This window comes from Botryllus schlosseri, chromosome 6 (assembly GCF_051294905.1).
Source record: "Botryllus schlosseri isolate E-star chromosome 6, Bs_hap1, whole genome shotgun sequence".
Classification (NCBI taxonomy): domain Eukaryota; kingdom Metazoa; phylum Chordata; class Ascidiacea; order Stolidobranchia; family Styelidae; genus Botryllus; species Botryllus schlosseri.
Genome location: NC_137241.1, coordinates 18119324 through 18145481, shown reverse-complemented (window position 1 = coordinate 18145481; position 26158 = coordinate 18119324). Strand labels below are relative to the sequence as shown.

Sequence of the window (26158 nt, the reverse complement as noted above, 5' to 3'; positions counted from 1 at the left end):
TTTCTACTCGATCACCAACTTGCATTACCATGTGGAACATGTTTTGGATGCCGATCAAGGTTTCAAGGCTTCCACGGCATGAAGAAAGTAGCTAAACAAAAATTCTCGTTAATTGTATAACTCTCACTCGAAAAGCAGTTTCTCACTAATCGATTCTTCATTACAATTAATACTCAACTCTGATTCAAGTACTTCAATCATTGTGCCTATCTCTAGTCATGAGTTATTGGCATGTGCTACTCTCAATTTCTGTCTGGCAGAAATGCGCGTACTGGACAACGTGGCAGTCGTGGAGCGGATGCTCCGTCACTTGCGGTGACGACGGCAGCCGGACCAGGTCACGATTCTGCGTCAACGGAGAAGAGGGTGACCCCGGATGCGAAGGTGTTTCTGTGCAAAGCGACAGTTGTAACGTCAGGGTATGACCACTTGTCAGACTACCCGTCGACGGTTGATTGTGACAAATATTTTTTTTTCAAGACATGCCCGATATGGTCGGAATGGTCAGATTTCACTGCGTGCGATGTCACGTGCGGTGGCGGAAAACGCAGCCATACCAGAATATGCCTCGGTGGTGACGCTGGCGATTTAGGGTGTGTCGGACCAGTTTTCGAAGAAGATTTCTGCAACGGACAGGTAATGACGACTCTGCCATCTAAAGCAGTGGTTCTCGGCCTTTTATTTAGCTCATGACTAGGACCTCAGGATCTTTTTCATATTACACGTGTTATACGTGGTTCTATTGAAATTTCTGCACGGTCAAGTCCTTTTAAAAACGCCAACTCGATCTTGATCACTCGTTTTCTTTTGGAAGAACTATGACCGTACTGTTTGCTAGCCTCCATGATGCAAATGTCGCTAATTTGTACTATTGAAATTAAACGTATTTTAATTAAAAAGTCTTCTTAGTTTTCACGTATATACTTTTAAACTGTTTATTACAGCTCATGCAGCATTGTGACGCACGCCAATTCCAAAGTAGACACTGAACTCAATATTTCGACACAACGCACAGAAAATACATTTCAAATTTTTATTTGTCTAATAACTAGTTAATGGACAAGTGTCCGACTATTTTTTATTAACGATATAAAATTGCAATATATTCGCCGTACCGGCAGAATATTCGACACAAGCTATTGGTTCAGAACTACCAACCAAAATGAAATCTAATGTGATCTTCAATTCGATTCAGGCTTGCCCGTACTGGAGTCCCTGGTCGATAACCGGTGGCTGCTCTACCACCTGTGGCGGCGGAGTCCACGTAAGGACCAGGACCTGCATCGGTGGTGATGCCGGACAAGAAGGCTGCGTCGGACTCATGGAGTCGACCGACGCGTGTTCTACCATGCCTTGCCCGCGGTGGGCTCTGTGGACCTCATGGACCGGCTGTACCCAAACGTGTGGGTCTGGAATGCGCTACAGGTCACGTACGTGTGACTTTGGCAGGCCTTACGAAGGAGGATGCGACGGTGCCATGGATGAAAGCGAGTCCTGCAACGTTCAAGTAAGTATCGGTAATTCTTGTTACGTCGCGAGTAGATTCTACGATTTAATTCTTTTGAAGGCTTGTCCAACCTGGTCGCAATGGGGTGAATACAGCGATTGCAGTGTTCAGTGCGGTAGAGGTGTGAGCACAAGGACCAGGACTTGCGTCGGAGGCGACGTAGGCGTTAAAGGATGTCTCGGATTGGCTACGGAAGACAGGCAGTGCATCGTGGGGGTATGTTTACGACACTTTTCTTATCTAAAGACGGTGAGAGTAGAAGTAGTAGTGACACTTTAAATTTTTAGTCGATTACAAGCGGAGGTAGCAATTATAAAACTACTTCAAGTAGAAGTAGTAAATGAAGGTCTGAACAGAACTCGGAGTTTCAAAAAGTTAATTTGGCATACTTGTAGCAAGTAATCCAAGGTGGCCACTTTCAAAATTCAAGACTAACGTGAAACGACAAATAGGTGCACGAGATATATTGATTATTCAGCTACAGGCGCTCTTTCGCTCAGTTGTCATGACAATATCTAAAGTATTCATGACAATTTCACTTAGAAAAGTGATGCAAGCATATCCCACAGCTACTTTCTTCTTGTATCCAAACTGCACTTAGACAGTAGGTTGGACTAAAAGTATGTTCAACTAGAAGTGAAATTAGTCTAAAAACTTGAGCCTGTTGAAACCACTTTTATTAAGTAGTACATAAAAAAGCAAGAGTTACTTCTATACATACCATCTCTGCTTACGATGCCTTGAGCACTGGTCGACTACAATTGTGAGTGGACTAAATACGTCGCAATAAATGTCCATCTTTATTACACTCAGGCGTGTCCGTTCTGGTCTGAATGGGGCGAGTACTCTTCGTGCTCTGCCAGCTGCGATATAGGACGCCGTCAACAGAACCGTCGTTGTGTCAACGGAAACCCCGGAGACACAGGATGCGAGGGTAGAGACACTCGCGTGTCCGAATGTAACACGCAGGTACGTCAACATAGCGCTTTTTCTGGATTTTGTCGGAAACAAATTTGCTGTGATTTGCGCCACAGGCTTGTCCGTTTTGGGACGAATGGGAGGACTGGTCCAGCTGCTCGGAGCCATGCAACGGTGGACTGAGGATGCGAAGCCGCACTTGCAACGGAGGCGTGGTGGGACAGATCGGTTGCGACGGGCCAGATTCTCAGGAAGAATATTGTAACGGAAACGTACGTGTCTCGACAGAGCACTGCGCTCTCGATATGGTGTGGTCTCAAATTAGAGTTAAGAGTATGAAAAACATTTTGGCAGCGGCCATTTTCCTCAAAGGCGCCTTATTCGAATTACAGCTAAACGTTTTTCACGGAAGGTACCATACCAGTTCACCGATCTTGGTGATATCTAAACCCTTTGATAAATTTTTGTCGCACAGTTATTCACTGTGTTTAGATAATGGTCTGTCGATATCATGACTAAACTGTGCAGGTCGTAGGCGTAGTCTACGGTACCTGCGCTAAACGGACTCAGATATACCTGGATTACCATCATCTGCTGGGCGCCAGTGCCATATGCATATGTTAATGAAATTGGCTAAAATGTATTCTCTACCTTGCCCGCGTCGAACAGTGAAGAAATGTGTGCCACAAATTTCGCAAAGAGTTCAAGAAGCAAAGACTCATCCCCATTGATATTACAGAGATCTAGAGACTGGAATGGTAGCTTTCGTGAAAATATTTGATCCAAGCAGTAATCTACTACCAAAACGTTTTACGCATATTCAACTTTAATTTGAGACCTCACCCTATTTAGTGCGCAGTGCCGTTTCAAATACATTATCAAGATCTATCAGTTGATACCAACGTTTTATTAGCCGTGTGCGTACTGGTCGGACTGGGGCTTCTGGGATCCATGCAGTGCCTCTTGCGGTGGTGGAGACCGTGTGCAGCGTCGCGTATGCATCAATGGCATCGCCGGAGAGCCCGGTTGCGAAGGCGAACCTTTCAATCTGGAGTTCTGCAACCCTGCGGTAGGTGCCTCACAAAACGGGTTTGCTAGAAATTGTGTTTTCGTCAATATTTTTGTGTGTACTCAATAGCCGTGCCCTGAATTTGGACTGTGGGGTAAATGGGGTGCATGCAATGCGCCTTGCGGTAGTGGTATCCGCACCCGTAACAGAGGTTGCGTAAACGGTAAAATCGGAGACGACGGTTGTGACGGTATGACCATGGATATGGAACCGTGCAATACACAAGTATGTGTTTCGTTAATGTCCGGAATTTTCACAAATTTTCATGCTATGTGTTATTATTTGCTCGCCAGTCGTGTCCTACCTGGACTGGTTGGACAGCGTGGTCTTCGTGTAGCGTGACGTGCGGGTCTGGTGTCAGGACGAGGCAGCGGTCGTGTGACAACGGACAAATAGGAGACACCGGATGTGAAGGTGTAGCTGACGAGCAAGACGTCTGCGTCGAAAAGGTACTGTAGACAGTTGATCGACATTTGAATATGTGACTGACGGTTGAGCATGCGATATTTCAGCATGTCACTTTAATGATTAAGTTCCGAATCTGTACCCTTCTGTCTACGGCTTGAGATCCATCTGTTTTACTTGACAATATCTGTTTAATTCAAAAAGCAGAGTAATATGGTAAGACCTGTTTATGCAGCAAGTGAAGTATTGTACTATAAAGACGGAATCACCTACATCAGCGTCCAAAGTAATACCCGAGAATCAAAACAAAAACACTATCAAATCCTGAGTACCAAGAAACTAGAACACTTCAAAATGAATCATCAACAAACGCAAAGCAATATGTACAACAGTTTGACAATATCTCAATTTATTTGCCAAAGAAGCCCATAATCCAAAATCAATTCTCAAGTCTAGCCGTAAATCTAACCCTAACTTTAACCCACATGTGCAACTGGAGCATGTCCCACGTCCATGGACCAAGGCAGGCCAATGAGGACATTGTTCCAAAATACACAATGTTTAAAAATCTCTCTTATACTCAGTTCTGTCCGTTCTGGAGCCTCTGGACGCAATGGAGCGCTTGCAGCCGCACCTGCTATGATGGCATAACAACCGGAACCAACATAAGATACCGAGATTGTATCCACGGCAGGCAAGGCGAAGACGGCTGCGTCGGCCCGTTGGAAGATCAACGAGATTGTCCGAACTTACAAGTAACGGGTGGTCCTGTACATATGCGACCGGTGTCTTAAACCGCCTTCTCTTAGGACTGCCCGGCCATCTCGGAATGGTCGCAATGGGGCGAATGTTCGCGTACTTGCGGCGTCGGAAAACAAGTGAGAACCAGAGAGTGCACGAGGCAGATAAGCGATGACGTGTGCGAATACTCGACTCAAAACGAGAGAGCGTGTAACTTACAGGTGAGACGATAGCGATGATTATCGTGGTGATGATGAATGATTATAATCAGAGATGGTCAAAATAGTCAGCATTGCTACTCGAGTAGAAGTAAAAATAACATCATAAAATTCTGCTCAAATACAAGCAGAAGTAGTGATTTCAAAGGAGTGTCAAAACTACTTCAAGTGGAAGTCCGAAACGCCAAATCTGAAGAGCACCGTTTTGAAAACTAGATTAGGTCTAGGGTTCATGTATCTTTAGGTAGGTAATCTGTGATGGCTGCTTCTGAAATTGCAAGATGTATCTTCACAACTAAGGCAAGATGATTAACGACACTACAAATCGGTGCAATCTTCGACAACTTATTCAGCAGTTACTGTGATGGCTAATTCACGTGGTAATTATGACCAGCAGTTACTGTGATGGCTAATTCACGTGGTAATTATGACGAATTCAGACACAAGAACGAGGCAAACTTACCCAAAATATACATTCTACTTGCCAAAATCTTATATGTAGCAGTGTTTACTGAGAATCTGTTTAAGTAGTAGTGAAAGCGACACAATCTCTTGACTAAGTAGGCAAAGTCAACAACTACTTTGTCACTGGTCACCTCTTGTGATCATGGTCTCTGCTTACCCACTGACATTAATCTTGACCAGGCCTGCCCGTACTGGAGCAAGTGGGGCGACTACGGAGGATGCTCTGCTCCTTGCGGTGGTGGCGAACGCAGCAGGACTCGAGTGTGTGTCAACGGCGAAATCGGAGATGCCGGTTGCATCGGTGTATCCGAACAGACGTTGGCTTGCAACACGCAGGTAATTTGAACGAAAAAACGCCGGAAAAACTCGAAATAATACTCTCGAAATTGCGCAGTCTTGCAGATCGTGGTCGGAGTGGGGAGTATGGAGTACGTGCTCTGTCACTTGCGGCGTCGGCACCTACGAGCGAGTCAGGCAGTGTCTAGGCGGAGAACCAGGCTCCTTAGGATGTGAAGGTTCAAGCAAAGATACAGGCGATTGTGGCAGCGAAGTACGAACCTACTATTTTTTAGTTTCTGTAATTCGAATTGTACTCGTGTTGAAATAAACCCAGGTATTTCCGAATAAAGGTCTTTTGAATTCACTACTTGTAACTGACGATTGCAAGTGACGAGTGTCGCCCATAAATTTTCAGATTTCGTTCAATATGAATATAATATTCAATTTTATATTGAAGTTCTGTAGTTCCAAGAGTCCCTTTGTTATTTTATTATCCGTGTCTCTTGTCCACTGTAGGAGGACCTCTGTCCCGAGTACGGACAGTGGTCGCAATGGAGCGGTTGCAGCGTCACGTGCGGCGGAGGCTTCAACGTGCGGGACCGCATTTGCATCAACGGGAATCCAGGCGACATCGGATGCGACGGCCCCGAGAGTCAGTCGATCAGCTGCAACCAGCAGGTGATTATTCAGATTGATGGCGTATCACCGTAAATTTAACGATGTTGAACTTGATTACAATGATTAGCTAACTGGCAAGTTAGCGTAGTGGTATCATCCGCAGTTGCAACACCAATAGGTTGCGGGTTCTAGTCGAGTTCAACTGCATAATTCCTTCCAAAGTCTACAGCCAGCAAATGTGGAATGATAAAAAAACAATATTGGCATGGTGTAAATGACAATTGTAGTCGAAAAACACCATGAATACCACAAACATCCACAACCAGGCATTTTTCAGCTATTATATGTAGGTAGTATAAGCAGGGTTGCTATCGACGTGAACATATAATAAGCACAGCCAAACAAAGCCACGAAGTCAGAAAACTGATAATTAAAGAATGGTCAACACGCTTTTGCTGTGTCCTAATCTAAAAATAGCGGACCTCCACATGGCTGTTTGTTAAGCTGATGACTAAAGGAAATCACAGCCTCATTGCCGAAAATAAACACAAACTTGCCGCAAATAGGTGCAAAATAAGGATGTATCTGAGAAACTAGGATAATGTAGTAAGCACAAATTTGAGAAATAATAACGGAATGGAAACCCTTACTATAAGACTTGGTAATAAAATCTATGTCTGTCCTCAAATGATATCTTGCCACTGTTTTGGCTATCTGATTTCTCATCTAAATGATAACGCCGAGCCCTTGGCATTGTGTCTATCGATGTAAGACCATCAAAGCGCTATCGCTGTGTCTGGCAATGTGCTTTGAATTTAAGATTTGCGGCCAGTGGGCGACATGGCTTGCATGGACACGATGCACTGTGACGTGTGGCGGCGGCGTGCAAACGCGGGGAAGAATTTGTATCGGAGGCCTGCCTGGTGACGCTGGATGTACCGGATCTGAGGAAGACAGCCGAGAATGCAACGGCAATGTGAGTATATTAGATATCATCGCTACTGTCGTGTTTTTTCAGTGTACTGTCAACTATTTTGTGCATTTTGATGTCGTTGAAAGAGGTCATTACGATTTGATATCTGATTAGGGTGAAAAAAGTGATGGTAATCGTTTGTTTCATCAATGTATCTCTTCGATCACTTCATAAAAGGATGACCACCCAACTCATTTCTTTTACAGAACATAAACTGATCATGTGAACAAGGAATAGTGGGTTCTATCACATGGTTGACAGTAGAAACGTTGGATTTGTGAACTTCTCTGTGCTTATTATTACATGAAAAGTGTTATCTATTCTGGGTATTGTGTTGCGAGTAATGATTTACCGTGTAGTCAGAATACATTAGTGATTAATAAAACCTCCGCCATGCTGTATCTCTGGTCATCAACGGATAACACTAACTCTTAGAGTGTGAAGGATAATTACCACTCTGTTCAACTTCAAACATATCAGAATCATGCATGTCGAGATCATCGCAATTAGTCAGATTGATGATAGGTTATGCTTGCAAGGTGAACGCAGTTTTAACTGTGCGGAGTATACAAACCGAAAGCATACCCTCAACATCCCAAAGATTTGAATTTTCATACCCGTTGAAGTATTTACATTACGTCGATTGTGGATATACAATACATGTGTTGCATTACAAGACACATTATTTGTTATGGCATAATTTTGTGTTCATTTTGTCAAATTATGGCCCTACTTGAAACCTGCACCAATCGGTGTTTTGCAATTCCTCACTGTAAATTTTAATCAGCCGTCTGCTCATACACCATCTTAGCATGGTTGTAGTTAGAACAGAAATTGTCGGAGCTGAGAAAATCGCCAGTGATAAAATTGTGTAAAGATTATAATAGTGACAAGCAAATGACATCGCAGTTTTAAAATATTTGTTATTTCATCTTAATGTCGTCTCTGCGCAATTGTGTTATTTTTTTTTTTTAATATGTGTTAGAGACTCAAGTTTAAGGAAGCAAGACAATTGATATCAGGAATAATCGTGATCATTTTTCCATTCAGTCGTAATCGAGATTTTGCTGGAATCGTAATAGCCTGATTCAGACTAATCATAATCGTAATCGTTAACATTGATACAGTAATTGCCCTAAGTCCGTTCTGCATTATCCTTAACATTACACACGTCTTCACTTCAGATCTGTGAATTCTGGGGAGCCTGGGCAGCGTGGAGCGAATGCTCCAGTACCTGCGATGGCGGAGAACAAGTACGCTCCCGGGAATGCATCAACGGAAAGCCTAACGACCCCGGTTGTCAAGGAGACGATACAGAATTCGTAGATTGCAATGTCGACGTGCCCTGCGGCGAATGGACGCCTTGGTCAGAATGGGGCGTGTGTACGGTGACGTGCGGCGGAGGGACGCGAACTCGTGAAAGGCTCTGCATAGGCAGCAGCCCGGGACTTGGAGGTTGCGAGGGTGCACCGCAAGAAATCGGACCATGCCAGGGACAGGTATGGGGGATGTTTGATTTATTGATCGAGAGATTTACTGGGACATAATTGGATTTCACATGTGTAATTTGTCTTGCTACTTTGACATATTGGATAAAATTTCAGTTTCATCGTGAATCTAGTGTTAGTGTTATTCATAAGCAGAGTTGGTCAAATAAGTCAGCTTTTCTACTCAAGTAGTAGTAGAATTAATTTCATAATGCTATATTATTAGTATAAGTAGCTATTTTCGAGACATCTCAAGAGTATAAGTGGCAGCACAAAATGAAATATCTGAAAAATACATGCTTTAGTAGTTTGAGGGGTGGCATACATTTAGCAGGTAATCCTAGGTGGTTACTTTGGAAGTTGCGATATGTATCTTTGCGGGTAGCGCAAAATGACTTGTACACACAAATAGATGCAATCTTTGAAAATATAATTTTTTACCCCGATACACAGGCTATTTCACGCTGTTCTTGTAACAATCTCAGTGATCAAATGCATGCAAACCTATCACAAAGCACTTTCTACGTCTCCAAGCAAGTAATTTGCCTAAAAAACTGTTCAAGCAGAAATCGAAGTAGTCGAGTAAAGTAATGACCGGAGTAAGTGGCGCAGGCGGTTAAAAACTAATTACCATCTTGCGCAAGGCTGAAAAGTCAGAAAAGTTTACATCATGATATTGACCCTGAGGTGGTTTAAGTAAAAGTCGTTGATACTCAAATAGAAGGAGAAGTAACATTGTCAATTGCTACTTGAGTACAAGTAGAAGTAGCAATTTTCACGTAAATAAGAAAGCAGTCCTGTTCAGTAGAACTGAAAGTAGTTTAAAATCATTATAGCTTGAATATGAAGTGCAGTAGTCAAATCCTACTGGAGTTCTTTGGAAAAAATACAAGTACTTTGTTCATTACCATCGAGTTTTTTAATGCCGCAGGACTGTCCAGAGTGGCTTCCGTGGTCGGAATGGGGCTCGTGCGATGCCACGTGCGGAAACGGACGCCGGTCCCGAGAGAGGGAATGCCTGAACGGAAACCCTGGTGACGACGGATGCCGAGGCCTGGCTTTCGACGGCGGGTCATGCAACCCTCAGGTACTGGGCTGAGATTATACTAGATCACGCACGCTGACCCCCGTGTGGCGAGATAGCGTAGTGATATAATCCACAGCCTAGAAGTGGGCCGTGCTACAAGTCGGCAGTTGCGGAATAAAAATGAAGACATTGGCCTGGTGTAAATGACCATAATAGTCGACAAACACCATGAATACCTCAAACAAACAAACAAACTACACGCTGACCCTGGTCCCTTTTCCAGGATTGTCCGAGATGGAGCGTGTGGCTGGAATGGTCCGTGTGTTCTGTGACCTGCGGCTTTGGCACCAATACCAGAAACAGGATTTGTATCGGCGGCGAGCCCGGCGTCCTGGGATGTACCGGTGATATGATGGAGGAAGGAGAATGCAGTGGGGATGTAAGTGAAAAGTAAACGATTTTGGTACTGCATGCATCAATCGTTCTAAACCGAGCGTTTTAGCACCTTTTTTGAGTGGGTCACCACATTTTCCAGGTTGGTTACTTGGACCCTCGTATTGTAACCAGACTTTGACAACAACATAATTCTAGTCGTATAATCACGGCAGAATACCGGTAATATAATTCTAATCTAATTTGTGAAGTGTTTTTATGCTCTAATTTTAATTCTAATCTAATTTTTGGTGTTCCTGTACAATTTGCATGCTACAGAAAAACTGCCAAACAAGCCAAGCTTGCTGTGGGCCTACCTACAGACATATGCTGTAGTTAAAATTGTTATTCTACTCTAATTCAGAATAAAAACTGTGTAGCAGTAAGTCTCATTCTAATCAAATTTCAAAAAGCTGAAAATTTTTCAGTTGTTCAAGTCTGATTGTGACATTGTCCGAGAAAACTTACTGGGCTGCATAACCAGGGTTGACGCCAACGTGGATAAAAATTAAGAGCTGCCAAAAATTTGAGTACCACCCGCCTAAAGGGGCTATTGTGACCTGTGGTGGAAAGAAGAAAGGACGCAAGTGAAAAATAGGGACAGATTGTATAAATAAGAACAATCCAGTTTTGTAGTTTATAGCAGGGGTCTCAAACACGCGGCCGCAGACCCACATTTTGTGTGGCCTGCGTTGACAGCAAATACAACAATAATTTTATTCAAATATTCGAAAATGTGATTTTTCTCGTACAAGGCGGTAATTGCTACATAGTAAATCACATTTTCGCGATGGTGTGAATTGTCATTCTGCAAGGCCTTACTACTTATCAAGACATTGGCCTAGGTCATCAAAAAGTAAGAAATGGCGCACAAGCAAATTTGAGTTTGAGATACCTGATTTAGATATTCCTGACCCCTTAAAACCAGTGGACCCCAGTATGTAGCAATTCACGCCTTGTACGAAAAGCATCCCTATTCTAAACCCGTTTCCTGTTTTTGTTATCTCATGTAACTTTCATTCAGTGTGCAATTGTACATGCGTATTTACATGTTCCTGGCCAAGGTGACTTTTTGATTGAAAGACAACTACAAGACGTTTGAACACCCTCCTATCTTTTCTTTTAGTCGCATTTTGGTGATGTTTCATGCTGAGAAAATTATGAATAAAATGAATGAATGAATGAATGAATGAATGAATGAACGGAGATACGTCTTTCAGCTTTGCGAGTTTTGGAGCCGTTGGACGCCGTGGTCTGCTTGCGACGCTTCATGCGGTAGCGGCATCCGATTGCGCTCGAGAGAATGCGTAAACGGAGAGCAAGGAGACGCCGGTTGCCAAGGTGACATGGAAGAAACTGAAATTTGCAACTCGCAGGTGAGACGATTCGTCTTTACTTTCCTCGTGGCCATCATTTGAAATCGGCAAATCGATTGGGATTTTGAAAACTAGAAAATTCTTTATGAGTGATGTGGAGGTAGTGTGTTATCTTTTTCGACTTCCGCCCGTACTTAACCGTTCTACGCTTTAGGTTAGGTTTTACAATTTAGATTTTGAAAAACAAAGTTGATTTTGTGATATGTTTACAAAACCTGTATGAGTGATGTGGATGTAGTCAAATCTTGCAAAAGCCTAGAACAAAAGTGGGCCGTTATACAAGTCGGCAGATCAGGAATCATAGTAAAAGATATCGGGCTGGTGTATATAACCACCGCTGTTCTTTTAGGTATGCGGGACGTGGAGAGCGTGGATAGAATGGTCCGTGTGTTCGGTGTCATGCGGCGAAGGGACGAGAACGCGCGCCCGCGAGTGTATAGGAGGCTTGGTCGGAGACCCGGGCTGCCCTGACGAGGATTTCCAAATCGAACCTTGCGGCGGAGATGTAAGGAATGTTTTAGCGTTTTCGCTTCCGTTGTCAACTCGATATCTTTCAAAGGAGTGCGAGTTTTGGGCGGTGTGGGGACCTTGGGGCGGTTGCAGTGCGACGTGCGGCAGCGGCATTTCGATTCGGTCGCGAGAATGTGTCAACGGCAGTCCTGGCGATACCGGATGCGAAGGCCCGGAAGAAGAGGATACGCTTTGCGGCACAATCGTGAGTCGAAACTTATTTTGTGCTCAAATCGAAGTGGCATTAAGGCCTTAAATTCTACTCTATTACAATTGGAAATAGCGATTTCCAAGCCCTGTGGAAAGTTCTTCGAGTGGAAGAAGAAAGTGTATGGTCTGAAAAATACTCGATTTCGTAGTTGTGAAAAGTTGATTTGGTCGCGGCGCTGTAGACTTCTAGTTGTCGATTGTAGCCGGCTACTTTACAAGTTGCGGAATCGGTTTTGGCCACTAGCGGAAAATTACTAATGAATCTCCGAGTAGGTGCTAGTTTCGAAAGTATATTCGTTTACCACGATTCAGGGGCTATTTTGCCCAATTGCTATGACAATTTCTCCAATTAAAGTGATGCAAACTTATCCTATGGTAATTTCTACCTTTCAAAATCCACGGGTGTAAAGTAAGTATTTTCACCTAACAAACTTTCGAGAAGTAGTGGGAGGGATCTAGAAACATGAGCTCTTGAGTATGTAGTGTAAGCAGGTGAATAATGCAGTCATCGTTGGTAGTCAAGTCGAAGTAAAAGTAACGATTTCCCAATAAGTAAAAGCGTAATTATTGCAGGCCTAGTTTTGCACCCCAAAACAGAAAACTGTCAAGCAGGAGTAGAATTAGTCTGAAATCATAACCACTGAAGTAGTACAATAGTGCAAGTAGTGAAAATGGGAAAGAGCTACATGAGTATGTGAAAAAAGGTGGAGGTATTAGTTACTGACCGCAACCGTTCGTTAACGACCACCTCTGGTTTTGGTAATTCTTGAAGCACCACTGTAAAATTGAGAAACAGTGCAAATTTGATTATTTCCAGTTCTGCCCAAGCTGGGCGACGTGGTTCGAATGGGACACGTGCTCGGTCACGTGCGGCGTCGGAATACAAACTAGAAACAGGATATGCATCGGCGGTGAACCTGGAGACGGAGATTGCGTTCTTGGAGATGAACTCGAAGAGAGAACCTGCGATGGACAGCAGGGCGTAAGCGAAAAAGTTGCAATAGCTCTGTACTGCAAAGATGTGATTCCGATTTCTTCGCAGGACTGCGACGTGTGGTCAGTTTGGGGTCCTTGGTCCGGGTGCAGTCTGACCTGTGGCGGAGGATTGTCTACGAAGACGAGGGAATGCGTTAACGGACAGGCTGGCGAAGGCAATTGCATCGGGTTAGCGGAAGATTCAGTCGTATGCAACACCATGGTGAGTGCGTTTCGTGCCTTGCGGTAATGCGGTACAGGATATATCTACAGAAGAAAAATAACGTGAAGGTAGAGCGTCCGACTTCTAGGTCGGTAGGTCCTTGGTTCAATCCCCGACTGTGGCAGACCAAAGACCTGATAAGTTACACTGGTACTATTGCTTCCCGCATGGCACTCAGCATTATTGGGATAGCATGGAGGGGTGGTGCAACACTTGGAAAACCTTAGATCTGCACCTTCCTTGTCCAGAGGCATATCCGCATCATGCACTCATGGTATGCATATGCACAGATCGTGTGTATGCATATCATGAGTCGGTGTATATGCTACAAAAACATCAAGGACATGAATATACGATGCCCTAATCAAAAGTACATCTACGTTTCGGAGTGTTCGAGTAGATTTTTGCCTTCTTGCAAGCATTATTACTTCCTCGAGTGGTTCTGATTTCAGACTTGGGCTTCTTGGGAAAAACTAGGCCTTGAATACTTTTATAGTTACTTGGAAATCACTATCTGCACTTATATCGAAATTTGCAACTTTGCTTCTATGTGGTACCAACAATGACTATTTCGACCACCTCTTTATGTGCACTTCATCTGTTGTAATAGAGAGAGGCGCTTGGTGTAGGTTTTAGTGTCGGTTTTGGGGAGATTTTCAATTTCCTGGATCAGATTCGTTTTTGAAAATTTACATTCCTACCTGTCACCAATCTCAGTTGATAATCCCGATTCTAATCCCTGGATTCCTACATGACTTGAATCCGGCATGTAGGCCTAAATCAGATTTTAGGACTCATGCAGATGTATTATTGAGATTCGATTTTGTATTCCTCCTAGTTCTAATGCTGTGTCAATGCCGTTATTTTTGACATACTAATCATCATGTGACGGTGAATAATTTTTCAGCCATGCCCCGACTGGTCAACCTGGCTGGACTGGAGCGTGTGTTCCGTGTCTTGCGGAGGTGGCGAGAGGACCAGAAACCGAATCTGTATCGGCGGCGAACCAGGCACACTTGGATGCATCGGCGATTTGGAAGACTCCGAGCCATGCAACACTGATGTGGTAATTTTCATCATTGCTCTTCGTTGTCAATACAATCTGGTAATATATTTGTCTACGCTTTCGATAGCCGTGCGAAACGTGGGCGGTGTGGGGCCCGTGGTCCGACTGTGATGTCACGTGCGGCGGAGGACAGTCTTTGAGATTCCGCGAATGCGTCAACGGCAATATCAACGACCCAGGATGTCAAGGCCCACCAATGGAAGTTGTGACATGCAGCACAAATGTAAGGGCGTAAAGGACTATTTAAATCTGAACGCACTCAATTCATATCTGTTCGCCTCGGTTGTAATCAAACCTCGATTATCCAAATTTTCATGCTGGTGATGTCATAATTGGTGATACGATTGTTGATATCCAATGTTTTTTCAATTCTCCACTAGTTGCTGACGATTATATTCTGGTTCACTTCAATATGAATATGTTATTATTTAATTGTATACTGAACCTCAGAGAGTATCTTCTATTCACGAAATTATTACTATTGCAGCCTTGCCCACGATGGGGCTTGTGGTTAGAATACGGAACGTGTACCGTGACCTGCGGAGGCGGAATTCGAACTAGGAGACGTATCTGCGTCGGCGGTCTTCCAGGAACGCCTGGTTGCGAGGGACCCACCGAAGAAGACGGAACATGCTCTGAAAATGTAAGTGACTTGTAACCAGAGGTGGTTGGTAACGAAGTAATTGTGCTTTTTTTGGAATACTCAACAAGGTATTGCCTGCTTGCACCACTTGTCTGGTTATGTTTTCAGGCTACTTCCACACTTAACAGTATTTTTGGCAAAACTGCTTTTTTCAAGTCAGATTTTGAAAAGTTAAACATAGTTTTGGGATATGTTTGCATCGCTTTATTTGTGAAATTGCCATAAGAATCACTGGAAATAGCCCCTGTATCCCCGTAACTGAATATATTTTGGAAAATTGCAGCTATTCGATATGTCATCAGTAGGGCGTTTTTTTTTGACATGTCAAAACTTTGTCAAAATTGTAGCGTTAGGTCAAAATTTGTCAAAATTTTTCATGAAGTCAAAAATATTTTGACGTCTGCATTTCATTTGTATCGTAGATTTTGCACTGTCGGTGAACTTATCATTTGATATTTTATAGCTTGTAGCCTATTTTATAGGCCTACTGTTGTAAACGGCTAATTGTCTGCTCATTGTGAATCATAAACGGTCAAATAAAACAAGTAGGTAAACATGGTGTTATGGTCAACGTACCGCAATATCCTAACTGAAGAAAGACTTCTTGCGCATTGCATCATTCTTATATTAAGAAGCGCATGATGAAAAATTGTGATGTAGACAACATTGTCAGAATGATGCAACACAGTGTGTCACCAGCAGTGTACGCGCAGCTTGAGTGTTGTCAGCCAACAATTGCTGCTGTTGAACGTCCTTGGCAAGCTTCATAGTAAGGACATGCACTTTCTACCCAAAAATGTAGGAAAGTATCTCTCGTTGTACTACAAATTTTTTTCATTATTTTTACCATAATACATATTGTAACCACTGAAATTCTTGATATGGCCAGATTTCGTTGAAATATTGTTTTGTGTAAAAAGTTGCCTGTTTCTAAGTCAAAAACGTTTTTTCAGGCCAAACTACTTCGTTAGGACAGTCAGCTCCAACCAGAAATGAAGATAAGTGGTACAATTTTAACATAATGTGGGAAAACACCTAATTTGCATAAGATAAGTCAAAATTTGGTCAGAATTCATTTTTTTAGGTCAAAAAAGTCAAAATTTTGATTTTTTAGGTCAGAATTTTCCTTTTTAAGGTAAAAAAAAACGCCCTAGTCATCAGTTATTTTGCATTAGTCGGGAAGCTCTTGTATCGCAGTACCTCGATACATTTTCAAAGATTTAACCTTGTGGTGTCATTGGTCATTTTGCGTAAGTTACGCGAATATATCTTGTGACTTGGAAAGCAGCTGCCGCCGATTAACTGCTCAATACATGCTACCGTCGACCAAATCTGTTTTTCAAGCATACTTGCCAAATACCTTTTCAGGCCTTTCATTTTCTACTTCCAGTTGAAGCAGTTTCGACATGTCTTCGAAATTGCTGTTTCCACTTGTAATTGAGTAGAAATCTACGACAATACTTCAACTTATACTAGAGTAGCAGCGTGAACTACTTTGAATGCCTTGGCTTGTCGCACACGAAAGTAATTATAGCGTTGACATGCTTGAATTTTCTCGACAGCTGTGCTCATCATGGCAATTGTGGACATCTTGGAGCGCTTGCGGAGCTACATGTGGCTCAGGAGTGCAAGTGCGAACCCGTGGTTGTTTTAACGGCGAAGTTGGTGATCCTGGTTGTGATGACGGACCTAGCACTGAGTCTCAGGACTGCAACAGAGGCGTAAGTATTCTTTTGTCTTGGAAACTAGAACTCCTCTAAAGGTTGTGGTAGATTTAACCATCCACCGGTTATAGCCAATCAAATACTGCTCTGGTTTCCGCCAAATTTTTGACACATTCATTGTGAGGTCATATGTACTCAATACGTCGCAATGGATTCGTGACGTCACACCTAAAATATTCTACCACGCCTCTCAAATTTTGATCCTGGCTACACCTTTGTGTATCCTCGTTTTTTTCATAAGCCTAAACATAGTAGGACATTTTGTCCCTGACCTGATACGTTATCTCAGCTAACAATACATACCTATCACCACATCAATTCTCTTCACGCCTTTCAACCGACTCTCAAACGATTTCTAGTAAATGCGGAGATTAGAGAATTCAAAATTGAAATTTGAAGTTTCTGAAATCAACTATTCTATCTGTCGACAAAAGGACCGACTCTTTTACTCTTCGTGTATTCCATTAGAGTTGTGTCTTTAGCCGTATATTAAAGCCAATTTGTAGTTGTTTTATTGCTTACGTGCTTAACACTTTTGTTTTGTTAATCTCTCATTTATTGCTTTTTGCCGTTCTTACGTCACAAACACAATGTCTATTACATCATTAGATTTCGAATTTCAATCTCCGCATTTACTGACAATCGCTGCCTGTAAGAGTAAGTAAAAAAGCTTAGAGTAAATGAATGTGCCAATATGAATGTAGTGTTTGTTGTAATATATAAATTCAGTACCACGAGGAACTTACTTATATATATTATCGCAGCCTTGCTCCCAATGGGCAGCGTGGGTGTCCTGGACACCGTGCAGCGTGTCCTGCGGTGGAGGCGTTTCACGAAGAGCGCGTGCTTGCGACGGCGGCGTGCCAAACACGGGCGGTTGTATCGGCGACTTCCAAGAAGAGCGAGCTTGCCAAACACAGATCTGTGCTTTCTGGAGCCAGTGGACCGTTTGGGTCGGATGCGACAGGACGTGCGGCGTGGGAGTGGACCAACGATCGAGGCAGTGCAGATTCGGAGTTGTCGGAGAACCAGGATGCATCGGAGATCCGATTCAAGTGCAGAATTGTAATTTGGGCGTAAGTGGACATTTTGCATTTTGTACGATTTACTTAGGTTTTTCCACTGGCCGCTATCATTATCAAATAATATTATGACTTATTTAACCCTAGCATATCAGTGGTGCCTGTGCATGCCTGCGATAAACAGCGGTGGTCACAGTGGTACTCATTGGTACACAAGTTCCAGCAAAATTAACGATTTACAAGTCAAAAAATAAGTTGAATAGAAGTAAAAATAAAACTGAAAACTGTCCAGTAAGTAGAAGTATTCGAAAATCATAACGGCTTGAGTCAGCGTCACAAGTAGGAGAAACCTACATTTGTAATCTGAAAAAGTAAAAGTACTTTCTCCCTGACAAGAGAATATTCAAATATTCATGGTTGGTTGATGTAAATTTTTACTCAAGTACATATAAAAGTAGAAATAGCTCTGTAAATTCCTACTCGAGTACATGTACAAGAAACAGATTCCGATTAAGTAAAAAAGTCCAGACCAAGTTTTGCGAAAAATAAACGGTAACCGTGTGATAACGGCGCATTCTCATCATCGTAACAATACGTATTCGGATCTTAAATCACGAGAATTAAGCTGTCACACGATCATAATAGATATTAAATAATCCATTGATTAAATAATAGACAGTCCAGTATCATTGATTTTTGCGTTCCAGCCTTGTCCAGAATACGCGCCCTGGTCCGATTTCCGAGAAGAGCCGTGCCCCGTTTCTTGCGGTGGTGGCAAGGTCCAGAGGTTCCGAGCCTGCCTCAACGCTCCGTCCCAGGAGGAATGTTCTCAGTTCGGCCCAGACACTGAAGATGTGCCGTGCGGCACGGACGAATGCGCCTGTAAGCACACTTTGTTTTTTGCGTCACGTTTCGGTTATCTTATGACAACTTCCTGTTTCGACAGCTTGCACATTGAAACTAGACAGAATCCCCATTGAGAATGGGGTCATCAGGTGCAGTAATGCGTCCGTGATCGGGTCCACTTGCGACATTGAATGCGACCCCACTCACCAGCTGGTCGGTATCAACCGAATCACTTGCGGAGAGACTGAGATCGCGAATGTGGGAGTGTGGAACGCCAACACGCCAATCTGTAAAGGTATGCGTCAGCTCTTTTAGCTACGGCTGCACACAAGAGTTTGTATACTAAAATCAGAATTAATTATCAATTGTAGTGATTCGAGTCATGTAGTGGGAGGGGATTTTTGCGACTACTAAAATTATACCCTTTTTTCCGCTTGAGAAATGGTTCCCAACGTGGGCGATGTCGCCCCAATAGAAGATTTTGAGAAACAAGGGAGCAAAAATACTGAAGGGCGATGGGGCAAAAATGTTAGAACATTAAGTGGGATACATTTAATTAACACGACCAATAAATGCACGCGAAGGCGGCTTATTCTGCATACGACGCGAAAAAAAAGTCAACCATACCGGAAAGTCGACGCAGAAACCGGTTTTGCGAGCACCTACACGCTAAAAATGACATTTTTCGGTCAATTCACCAGCAATCAGGGTTAGGTGAATAAATTTCCCGTTTATATGTCGTCTTTTTCGGACCTGTAAATATGGGGCCGAAAATTTGTGTCGAGCTTGACAAGGGGGCGACGAGTCGAAAAAGGTAGGGAACCACTGCACTAGAGTAATATTGTAATGGTTATTATAGTTTCAACACTCGTTTACTTATGTAGAATGCTTTAAATCTCGATTAATCGTGTCACAGCATACAAAACGTAGCACGGATGTGTTTCGTTACGTCACGCAGACAAAATTATGCCATTCGAAAAGCTTTTAGTGAAAAAATTTAAAATGTCAATGTACTGTTTATTGTTATTGTGAAGGCTTGTGCCCTGAACAACATCTTGCACAAAACCACGCAATATTGATGAACAGACCAGCAGCCAACGACGTATGCCAGCATAATATCCAGCTACCCCAACTTACTATGAAACACAAGTTGGATGATATCGATGACAGCAACAGTGGCATCTTTCGCTAACGCATTGTTGATATTTTATTCAGAGCGTTGCACTGACGAAGCTGATGTCGTTTTCGTGATCGACAGCTCGTCCAGTATCGGCGACAGAAACTTTGAACTGATGCGATCTTTCGTACAGCAAGTCGTGCAAAGCTTTAAAGTCGGAGATAACGACGCTTTGGTAACACCCACCGTCTCAAAATTTACTGGAACTTTTCCGCATATACACTTTTTGCTTTGTCTCTTCAGTTTGGTGCCATACGTTACAACGAGAACGTCGAACATCAATTTGACCTTAACGACTTCAAGACAAAAGCGGGCGTGCTGCGAGCGGTGGCCGCGATACCGTACAACGGCAGAGGCACGAAGACCGGCAAAGCTATCAACTACACGAGGGAATTTATGTTCACTCCAGCTGCCGGACACAGGCCTGGCGTTCCGAAGATCGCAGTTGTTATCACTGACGGTAAGGGGGGTTTGTGTAAACCTGTTGATTATAATTGTAGTCATCGTGAATTCGGTCCTTTGTGAATTTGGCATTAGAGAAATGGAGTCACTATCACTATTGGGACAGTGACATATCAATGTTGAATGGCCACTTGGCAGAAAATACTACTAACCCTGTAACTATTATAGCAGTGGTTCTCAACCGGGGGTCCGCGAACCCCTAGGGATCCGCGAAGCATTTCCAGGGGGTTCGCGAAGCCTCTAAATTTACAAAATAGCTGATAACCGAATTAGGATTTTTTTAAGTTTGGAAAATCATGAGTCAGTTCCTCTTCATTACTAGTGAAACTCCGGAACTCACATCAACAGAATGGCCGTCTGAGATGAATTATATTACTGCGTAATTGGTAAATTGCCATAGCCTATACTGATGCAAACATTTTGCTGTTTAGTGATGCTGTATTAGGTATTGTGGAATACATGAAAGTTGGATTAGCAAGGTTAATCACTGTAAGTTCGAAATGTTTACAAAAATCCCTTTCACCTGTGATATAGCCATAATAATTTTAAGAAGAACTGCTACATATAAATGACCGAGCTTGACGTTATATGTTCATTACAAAATTTGTTTGTGAATTGTGGTGCTATACATTTGATGCGATCATACCCAAATGTGTCATCGGAAGCGTGGCGTTATTCTTACATTCGCCACCGCCTATCTTTGTGGAAATGGATTTTTGGCACTCGTTCATAATATATCAATGGCACAGATTTTCAAGACACGACCCGTTATTTCAAGAAATGCGGTTGCAGAATTCGCTTTGAAATAATAAAAATCAGCTCAATTTCTACATAAATAGTACGGTGTTACTACCAAGAAAAGTTTGTTTATCACTATAGCCTACAGTTATTATTTGCACACGACAAATGACGTTTGTGCGATAAATGAGCTAAATTTGAACTAAAACTTGGGGGGGTCCGTGACAGTCCAAAAGGGGTCCGCGGAGCCAAAAAGGTTGAGAGCCACTGTATTATAGTATGCTGCCGGTGTTGTTACCATAGGTTTCGTTTACTGGGTGTATCGAGGATTAGGACTTGGATTAGCTTTGGAGCAGATATCACCCTATTTCAAAAGTTACAATTGGACACGGATCTGACGCCGGAAATCGTCGGTTTCTGTTTCGGACTTTGTTTGAGTGTCCGAACATCTTTAGCTGTCTCACATTGTGAATTTGCCTCCAACGTGAGAGATATAAGCCTCACATATAACGTTAAGATTAACGTTTTGTGAAGTTTTTGTTACCTTTCGGCCATATCTTGGCAATGATAAACCAAAGTTTAAACATGGATCTCAAAATTTGAGAAATGGACATTAGCTACTTTGATTTCACTGCAACAATAAGCGTTGCGATCGGCGATGGAGTGATGTAAACTATAAATTTCAGTCCCAGAGCTGCAGTTGAGATGTTTTCATATTCTGAAACATTCTCAAAGCCGGATCTGAGTCGGAAATCAGAAACTTGATAAAAAATTTTGTTTGGTCGGATTTAGATTCACAGATTGCAGAATCCGCTCGCATCGTAAATCGACACTTTTTAAACAAATGTGATCCGTATTCACACAGGTATTGCGTTCGACAACGTCTTCATCCCGTCGCAATTGCTGAAGGCGGAAAACACTATCGTTATCGCCGTGGGTATCGGAAATATCAGGATTGTCCAGATTTACGAGATCGCCAGCGACCCAGACGTTCTGTTTGCCACCACTGTAAGCGATTTCGACGCTCTTGAAAAAGTGGTCAAGGTCATTTCAGATCAAATCAAATTCTGCCTGGCGGTAAGTTTTGTCACGTTTTATTTCAAAATTGTCGTGGTTTTCATGATTGATCGCACGCTCTTTTTCCACGTGCTCGCATGCTCCTCGTGTATCCTCAACAGAATTTCTCAAACTCAAAGACCTATGAAAATCTAATAAGGGCCAGGCAACGACGAGGCCTTAGTTGTTACTAGCCTTCGTGTTGGCATTTACTGTGAAAGAAATATATAAGAAGAGACACGACTATAAAAAATATGCTTGAAAAATTCTTAGTTTTGGATAGAATACGAGATATACACAAACCAAGAGACGATACAGCATTCACGATATGATATATAACGCGTGTGGAAACGAATTTAAAATTATCATTACTATACTATAAGTACGGAATGTAGTACACACATTGGCATATAAATGTACATGAGAAAGCGACTGCGAGAACTATTCAATACGTGTCTAAGATATATTTGGACACTGCTTTTTAAATTGACGATCAAGTATATTTCTGAATTCGACTGGTGGGGTGTTCCATGTTAACGCACCATCATTGAATAAACTTTTATGGTAGGACAATGTGGATACAAGTGGTATTAATAACGCATCAGTCCAGTCAGTCTGCAATTGAGGCAATTTTCTGAAATGTCAATTTTGCTTTCCAGCCTCCAGTATCGGTAGCACCGTGTCCACCGCAGGCTGTTATGGACTTGGTGTTTATTCTGGACAGCTCCAGCAGTATCGGCGCAAGCAACTTTGATATTGTCCGCGATTTCCTCAGGAACGTAGTGGGGTCCTTCAATGTCGGGGTTGGGTCCGCGAGGGTGAGTAGGGTCGATCTGGGCGTCTCCGATTCGTGATGCTTGAATGCGGCCTTTTTGCAGTTTGGTGTGATCAGATTCAACCAGAATCCGACCACGGAGTTCAACCTTGGCAGATATGAAAATAAGGCCGATGTCTTGGACGGTGAGTTTAGCTGATATCCTTATGGGTAAATACATAGCTCATACAGCATCTTACCTATGCGAGCCTGGTTGCTTCGTTCAGTAAGTTTTGACTTTGTTTGCCCACAAATGAGCAATCACCAATGAGTCAACGATCTAGCATTTAGCAAAAAGGTTTCAAGCCTTCATCAATGACCCTCTGCGATATATCCCTGGCACCAAACTGTTCAAGCCGTGGACACGTGAGAAATTGAGACGGTTAAACTAAAAAGATGCCAAATCAGAATCCAAGGCCATGGTCGATAGCCGACAAACATAGCCGAATCATTTTTAAATCACGGTAAAAGTCCAGAATTTTATGGTTGAAATCTAACTGTGTGGCACTGGAACTTTGTTGTAACAGCTATGGAAGCATGTACCATTCCATTTCTCTAGTATGAACTAGTTTGCTGCTATGCTAGAGGAGATAAAAGCCCTTTTGGCCCCTTAAATGTTTGATTTGCTTATAGTGACGCCATTTTTGTGGACAGTAATTAACACCCAGCTACTTTCTTTTCACAGTTTACATTTTGTCAAGTGTATAGTAGTGTTTGTTGGATTTTCATCACTTTTACGATATCAGACTGTTGCAACGGCCAGTCGGTGTAACCCCTGTTTCGCAAACAGAGGTGGTCAAAGTAGTCAAGAAAGCTACTCAAGTAGAAGTAGAAGTAGCGACGAAAAAATCTACTCAAGTACGAGTAGAAGTTCTTCTTCCATAAGCAACCTAAAACTACTTGAAGTAGAAGTAGAATTGACCGACTTTAAATCTACTCAAGTAAGTAAGTAGTTGTGAAAACGGTCGTAATTGGTTCGTATGGATTGTCAAAAGATACAAATTGAGCTATGCGAATGGTGCCGAGCTTGATTCATATTGACGCATACCAAGAGGTATTGAATTTTCGACAGCATAAACATTCGTCCGCATCATGGAATGAATATGATAGTATTGATATGGAAATGCGATACTAATCCTCCGTTTAATCGAACAGCCCGTTCTAGAAAATATCATGGTATGGCGCCCTCCCCCATATTATAAGGCCCGTGGTTTAGTCGAACAGCAATACGGAGAAGTTGTATTGGATGCGGTGTGAACACTTCAGGTGATTAGTAAACGTGAGTAAAAAATATGGTGGATCGTAAAAATGCCATATTGTGCAGCTTTAACTCCGGAAATTAAAGGCATTAATACAGTTGCTTTTATGCTTCAACATGCATGTTATCGAGACAAAAGAACTGATAGTAATTAGAGCTCAAAGTATATGATACTGGGAATTGAAAGTGAAATATAAATACTACTTCTAAAAGCGAAATATGTATTTCATGTCTAAAGACAGAAAGTTTCAAAGGTGGTATGCTAAAACAGCTCTGAAACTAAAAAAACTCAGAGTTCACTTTACCAGATTAGGACATGCCATGGACTGCTAGATTACGATATGATAAGTAAATGCTAGATTGCAAAACGTCAGTTTCAAACGTTATGATGAGCCATATATACTGTGGTGAAATATTCCATAGCGGCAAAGGGCGACAATGCGGTGTGAACAGAGCCACGCCAACCCGCTAACCAAATTATATTATCCGATACTTTCGTGAAATCACACTGGTTACTCCGTATCCACTGAGCGCGAAGCTCGACGAAAATTATGGGCTTTACCCAACTTTTATGAAAATTAAATGTTGATACTCCGTGAAAATAGCCCCGAAATTCCTCAGGTTATCTTCCTGATTGGAAGATTGAACTACTTCTACATGACAAACTGAAAATAGCAGTAAGTAGATCACAAAATGTTACAAAGTAGAAGTAGCGAAAATCAGATCTACTTGAGTAAGTACCAGAAGTAGAGGAAAACTACTTGAGTACTTCAGAAAAGTTGAAGTACTTCGCTACTGACCACCTCTGTTCGCAAAGCATACTGTAATATGGCAAATTTGACAAAACTACTTCCTTTTTACACTTTGGCTTTTGTAAAGTAGTGTTGGTGATGATTTTGCATCACTTTTACATGCGAATTCGTCATAAGAGCCGCGTGAAATATCAATAACGGTAACTCCTGGGTATATTTTCGAAGAATGTGCCTAAATATACTTTTCGAAAGTACTTGAGTACTTTTCATACCCTTCATTTTCTACTTCTACTTGAGTAGAAATTTATGGCGTTACTTCTACTGAAGCACCGACGCTGATACTCTTGACTACATCTTATGTTGGGTACGACTAATTATCCACGTTTCCGTTTCCAGCCATTAGCAAGATCCCGTACGCCGGCAGCGGTACCCAGACAGGCCGCGCCATCACGTACGCCGTACGTAACGCTTTCACGCCCGCGGCCGGACGCAGAGGTGACGACGTGCCGTTGGTCGTAGTCGTCTTCACGGATGGTAAGCTAGACGCTCGCGTTGACGCGCGTCAAACGCATGCGTTATCTAGCGTCTCTCTCGTTTTCCGCAGGCAACGCGCAGGACGACGTGAGACCGCCCGCTAGAGCGTTGAAGCAATTGGCGGATGTCGTGATCGCTATTGGAGTCGGTAACGTAGACAGGCGGCAGCTACGCAGCATCGCGTCGGCGCCTGTTGCGTCTAACACTTTTGAAATCGAAGACTTCAACCAGCTCAACGAGTTCACCAGCAGGATCTCGACGACTGTGTGTTTCGGCACGCAGACAAACCTTCTTGAAGACCTCTGATTTTTTTAAACTTTGCCTTGTACATAAAATATGGTTTTGCCCGCGGAGATTGTGACTTGTTTGCTATCGCGCGGTAATGGTCACAGTTCATGTGTTGCGTTTTAAATTGACATATATCGACAGAAGAAAGCCTATTGAGAATTTATGTCTAAACTTGCTTTTAAGTTATCTGCGTGTTCCAAAAAGTTTAGAGTAGGCGTTTTGAAAGTTGCAATGCTGTACTTCGCGCAATATTATGATTGCCTGTATTATGATGGCAATAAACAAGATTCGAGATGATTCCGTTTTGTGTGTTAATTTCGCCGACAGGATAACCAGTCCAGTGTC

General features: G+C 42.7%; 1 protein-coding gene across 2 annotated transcripts in view; it reads left to right on the top strand.

The window, feature by feature from the left end:
• The window catches only part of LOC145441307 (uncharacterized), a 103052-nt gene extending 76942 nt beyond the window's left edge, over positions 1-26110 (top strand). For both annotated transcript variants that reach the window (XM_080319133.1, XM_080319132.1), the window contains 37 exons: positions 261-419; positions 481-636; positions 1196-1507; positions 1568-1723; positions 2321-2476; positions 2542-2697; positions 3339-3494; positions 3564-3719; positions 3788-3943; positions 4484-4654; positions 4709-4861; positions 5504-5659; positions 5718-5873; positions 6119-6280; positions 7041-7196; positions 8378-8692; positions 9612-9767; positions 9991-10146; positions 11360-11515; positions 11865-12020; positions 12075-12230; positions 13053-13217; positions 13278-13433; positions 14341-14499; positions 14567-14722; positions 14987-15142; positions 16705-16863; positions 17631-17942; positions 18596-18770; positions 18835-19029; positions 19950-20086; positions 20155-20371; positions 21977-22188; positions 22827-22985; positions 23046-23127; positions 25388-25525; positions 25596-26110. In XM_080319133.1, the coding sequence (XP_080175259.1) occupies positions 261-419; positions 481-636; positions 1196-1507; positions 1568-1723; positions 2321-2476; positions 2542-2697; positions 3339-3494; positions 3564-3719; positions 3788-3943; positions 4484-4654; positions 4709-4861; positions 5504-5659; positions 5718-5873; positions 6119-6280; positions 7041-7196; positions 8378-8692; positions 9612-9767; positions 9991-10146; positions 11360-11515; positions 11865-12020; positions 12075-12230; positions 13053-13217; positions 13278-13433; positions 14341-14499; positions 14567-14722; positions 14987-15142; positions 16705-16863; positions 17631-17942; positions 18596-18770; positions 18835-19029; positions 19950-20086; positions 20155-20371; positions 21977-22188; positions 22827-22985; positions 23046-23127; positions 25388-25525; positions 25596-25831 (6426 nt within the window). In that variant the 3' untranslated portion in view covers positions 25832-26110. The remainder of the gene's footprint in view (positions 1-260; positions 420-480; positions 637-1195; positions 1508-1567; positions 1724-2320; positions 2477-2541; positions 2698-3338; positions 3495-3563; positions 3720-3787; positions 3944-4483; positions 4655-4708; positions 4862-5503; positions 5660-5717; positions 5874-6118; positions 6281-7040; positions 7197-8377; positions 8693-9611; positions 9768-9990; positions 10147-11359; positions 11516-11864; positions 12021-12074; positions 12231-13052; positions 13218-13277; positions 13434-14340; positions 14500-14566; positions 14723-14986; positions 15143-16704; positions 16864-17630; positions 17943-18595; positions 18771-18834; positions 19030-19949; positions 20087-20154; positions 20372-21976; positions 22189-22826; positions 22986-23045; positions 23128-25387; positions 25526-25595) is intronic.
• The last annotated feature ends 48 nt before the right edge of the window (positions 26111-26158 follow it).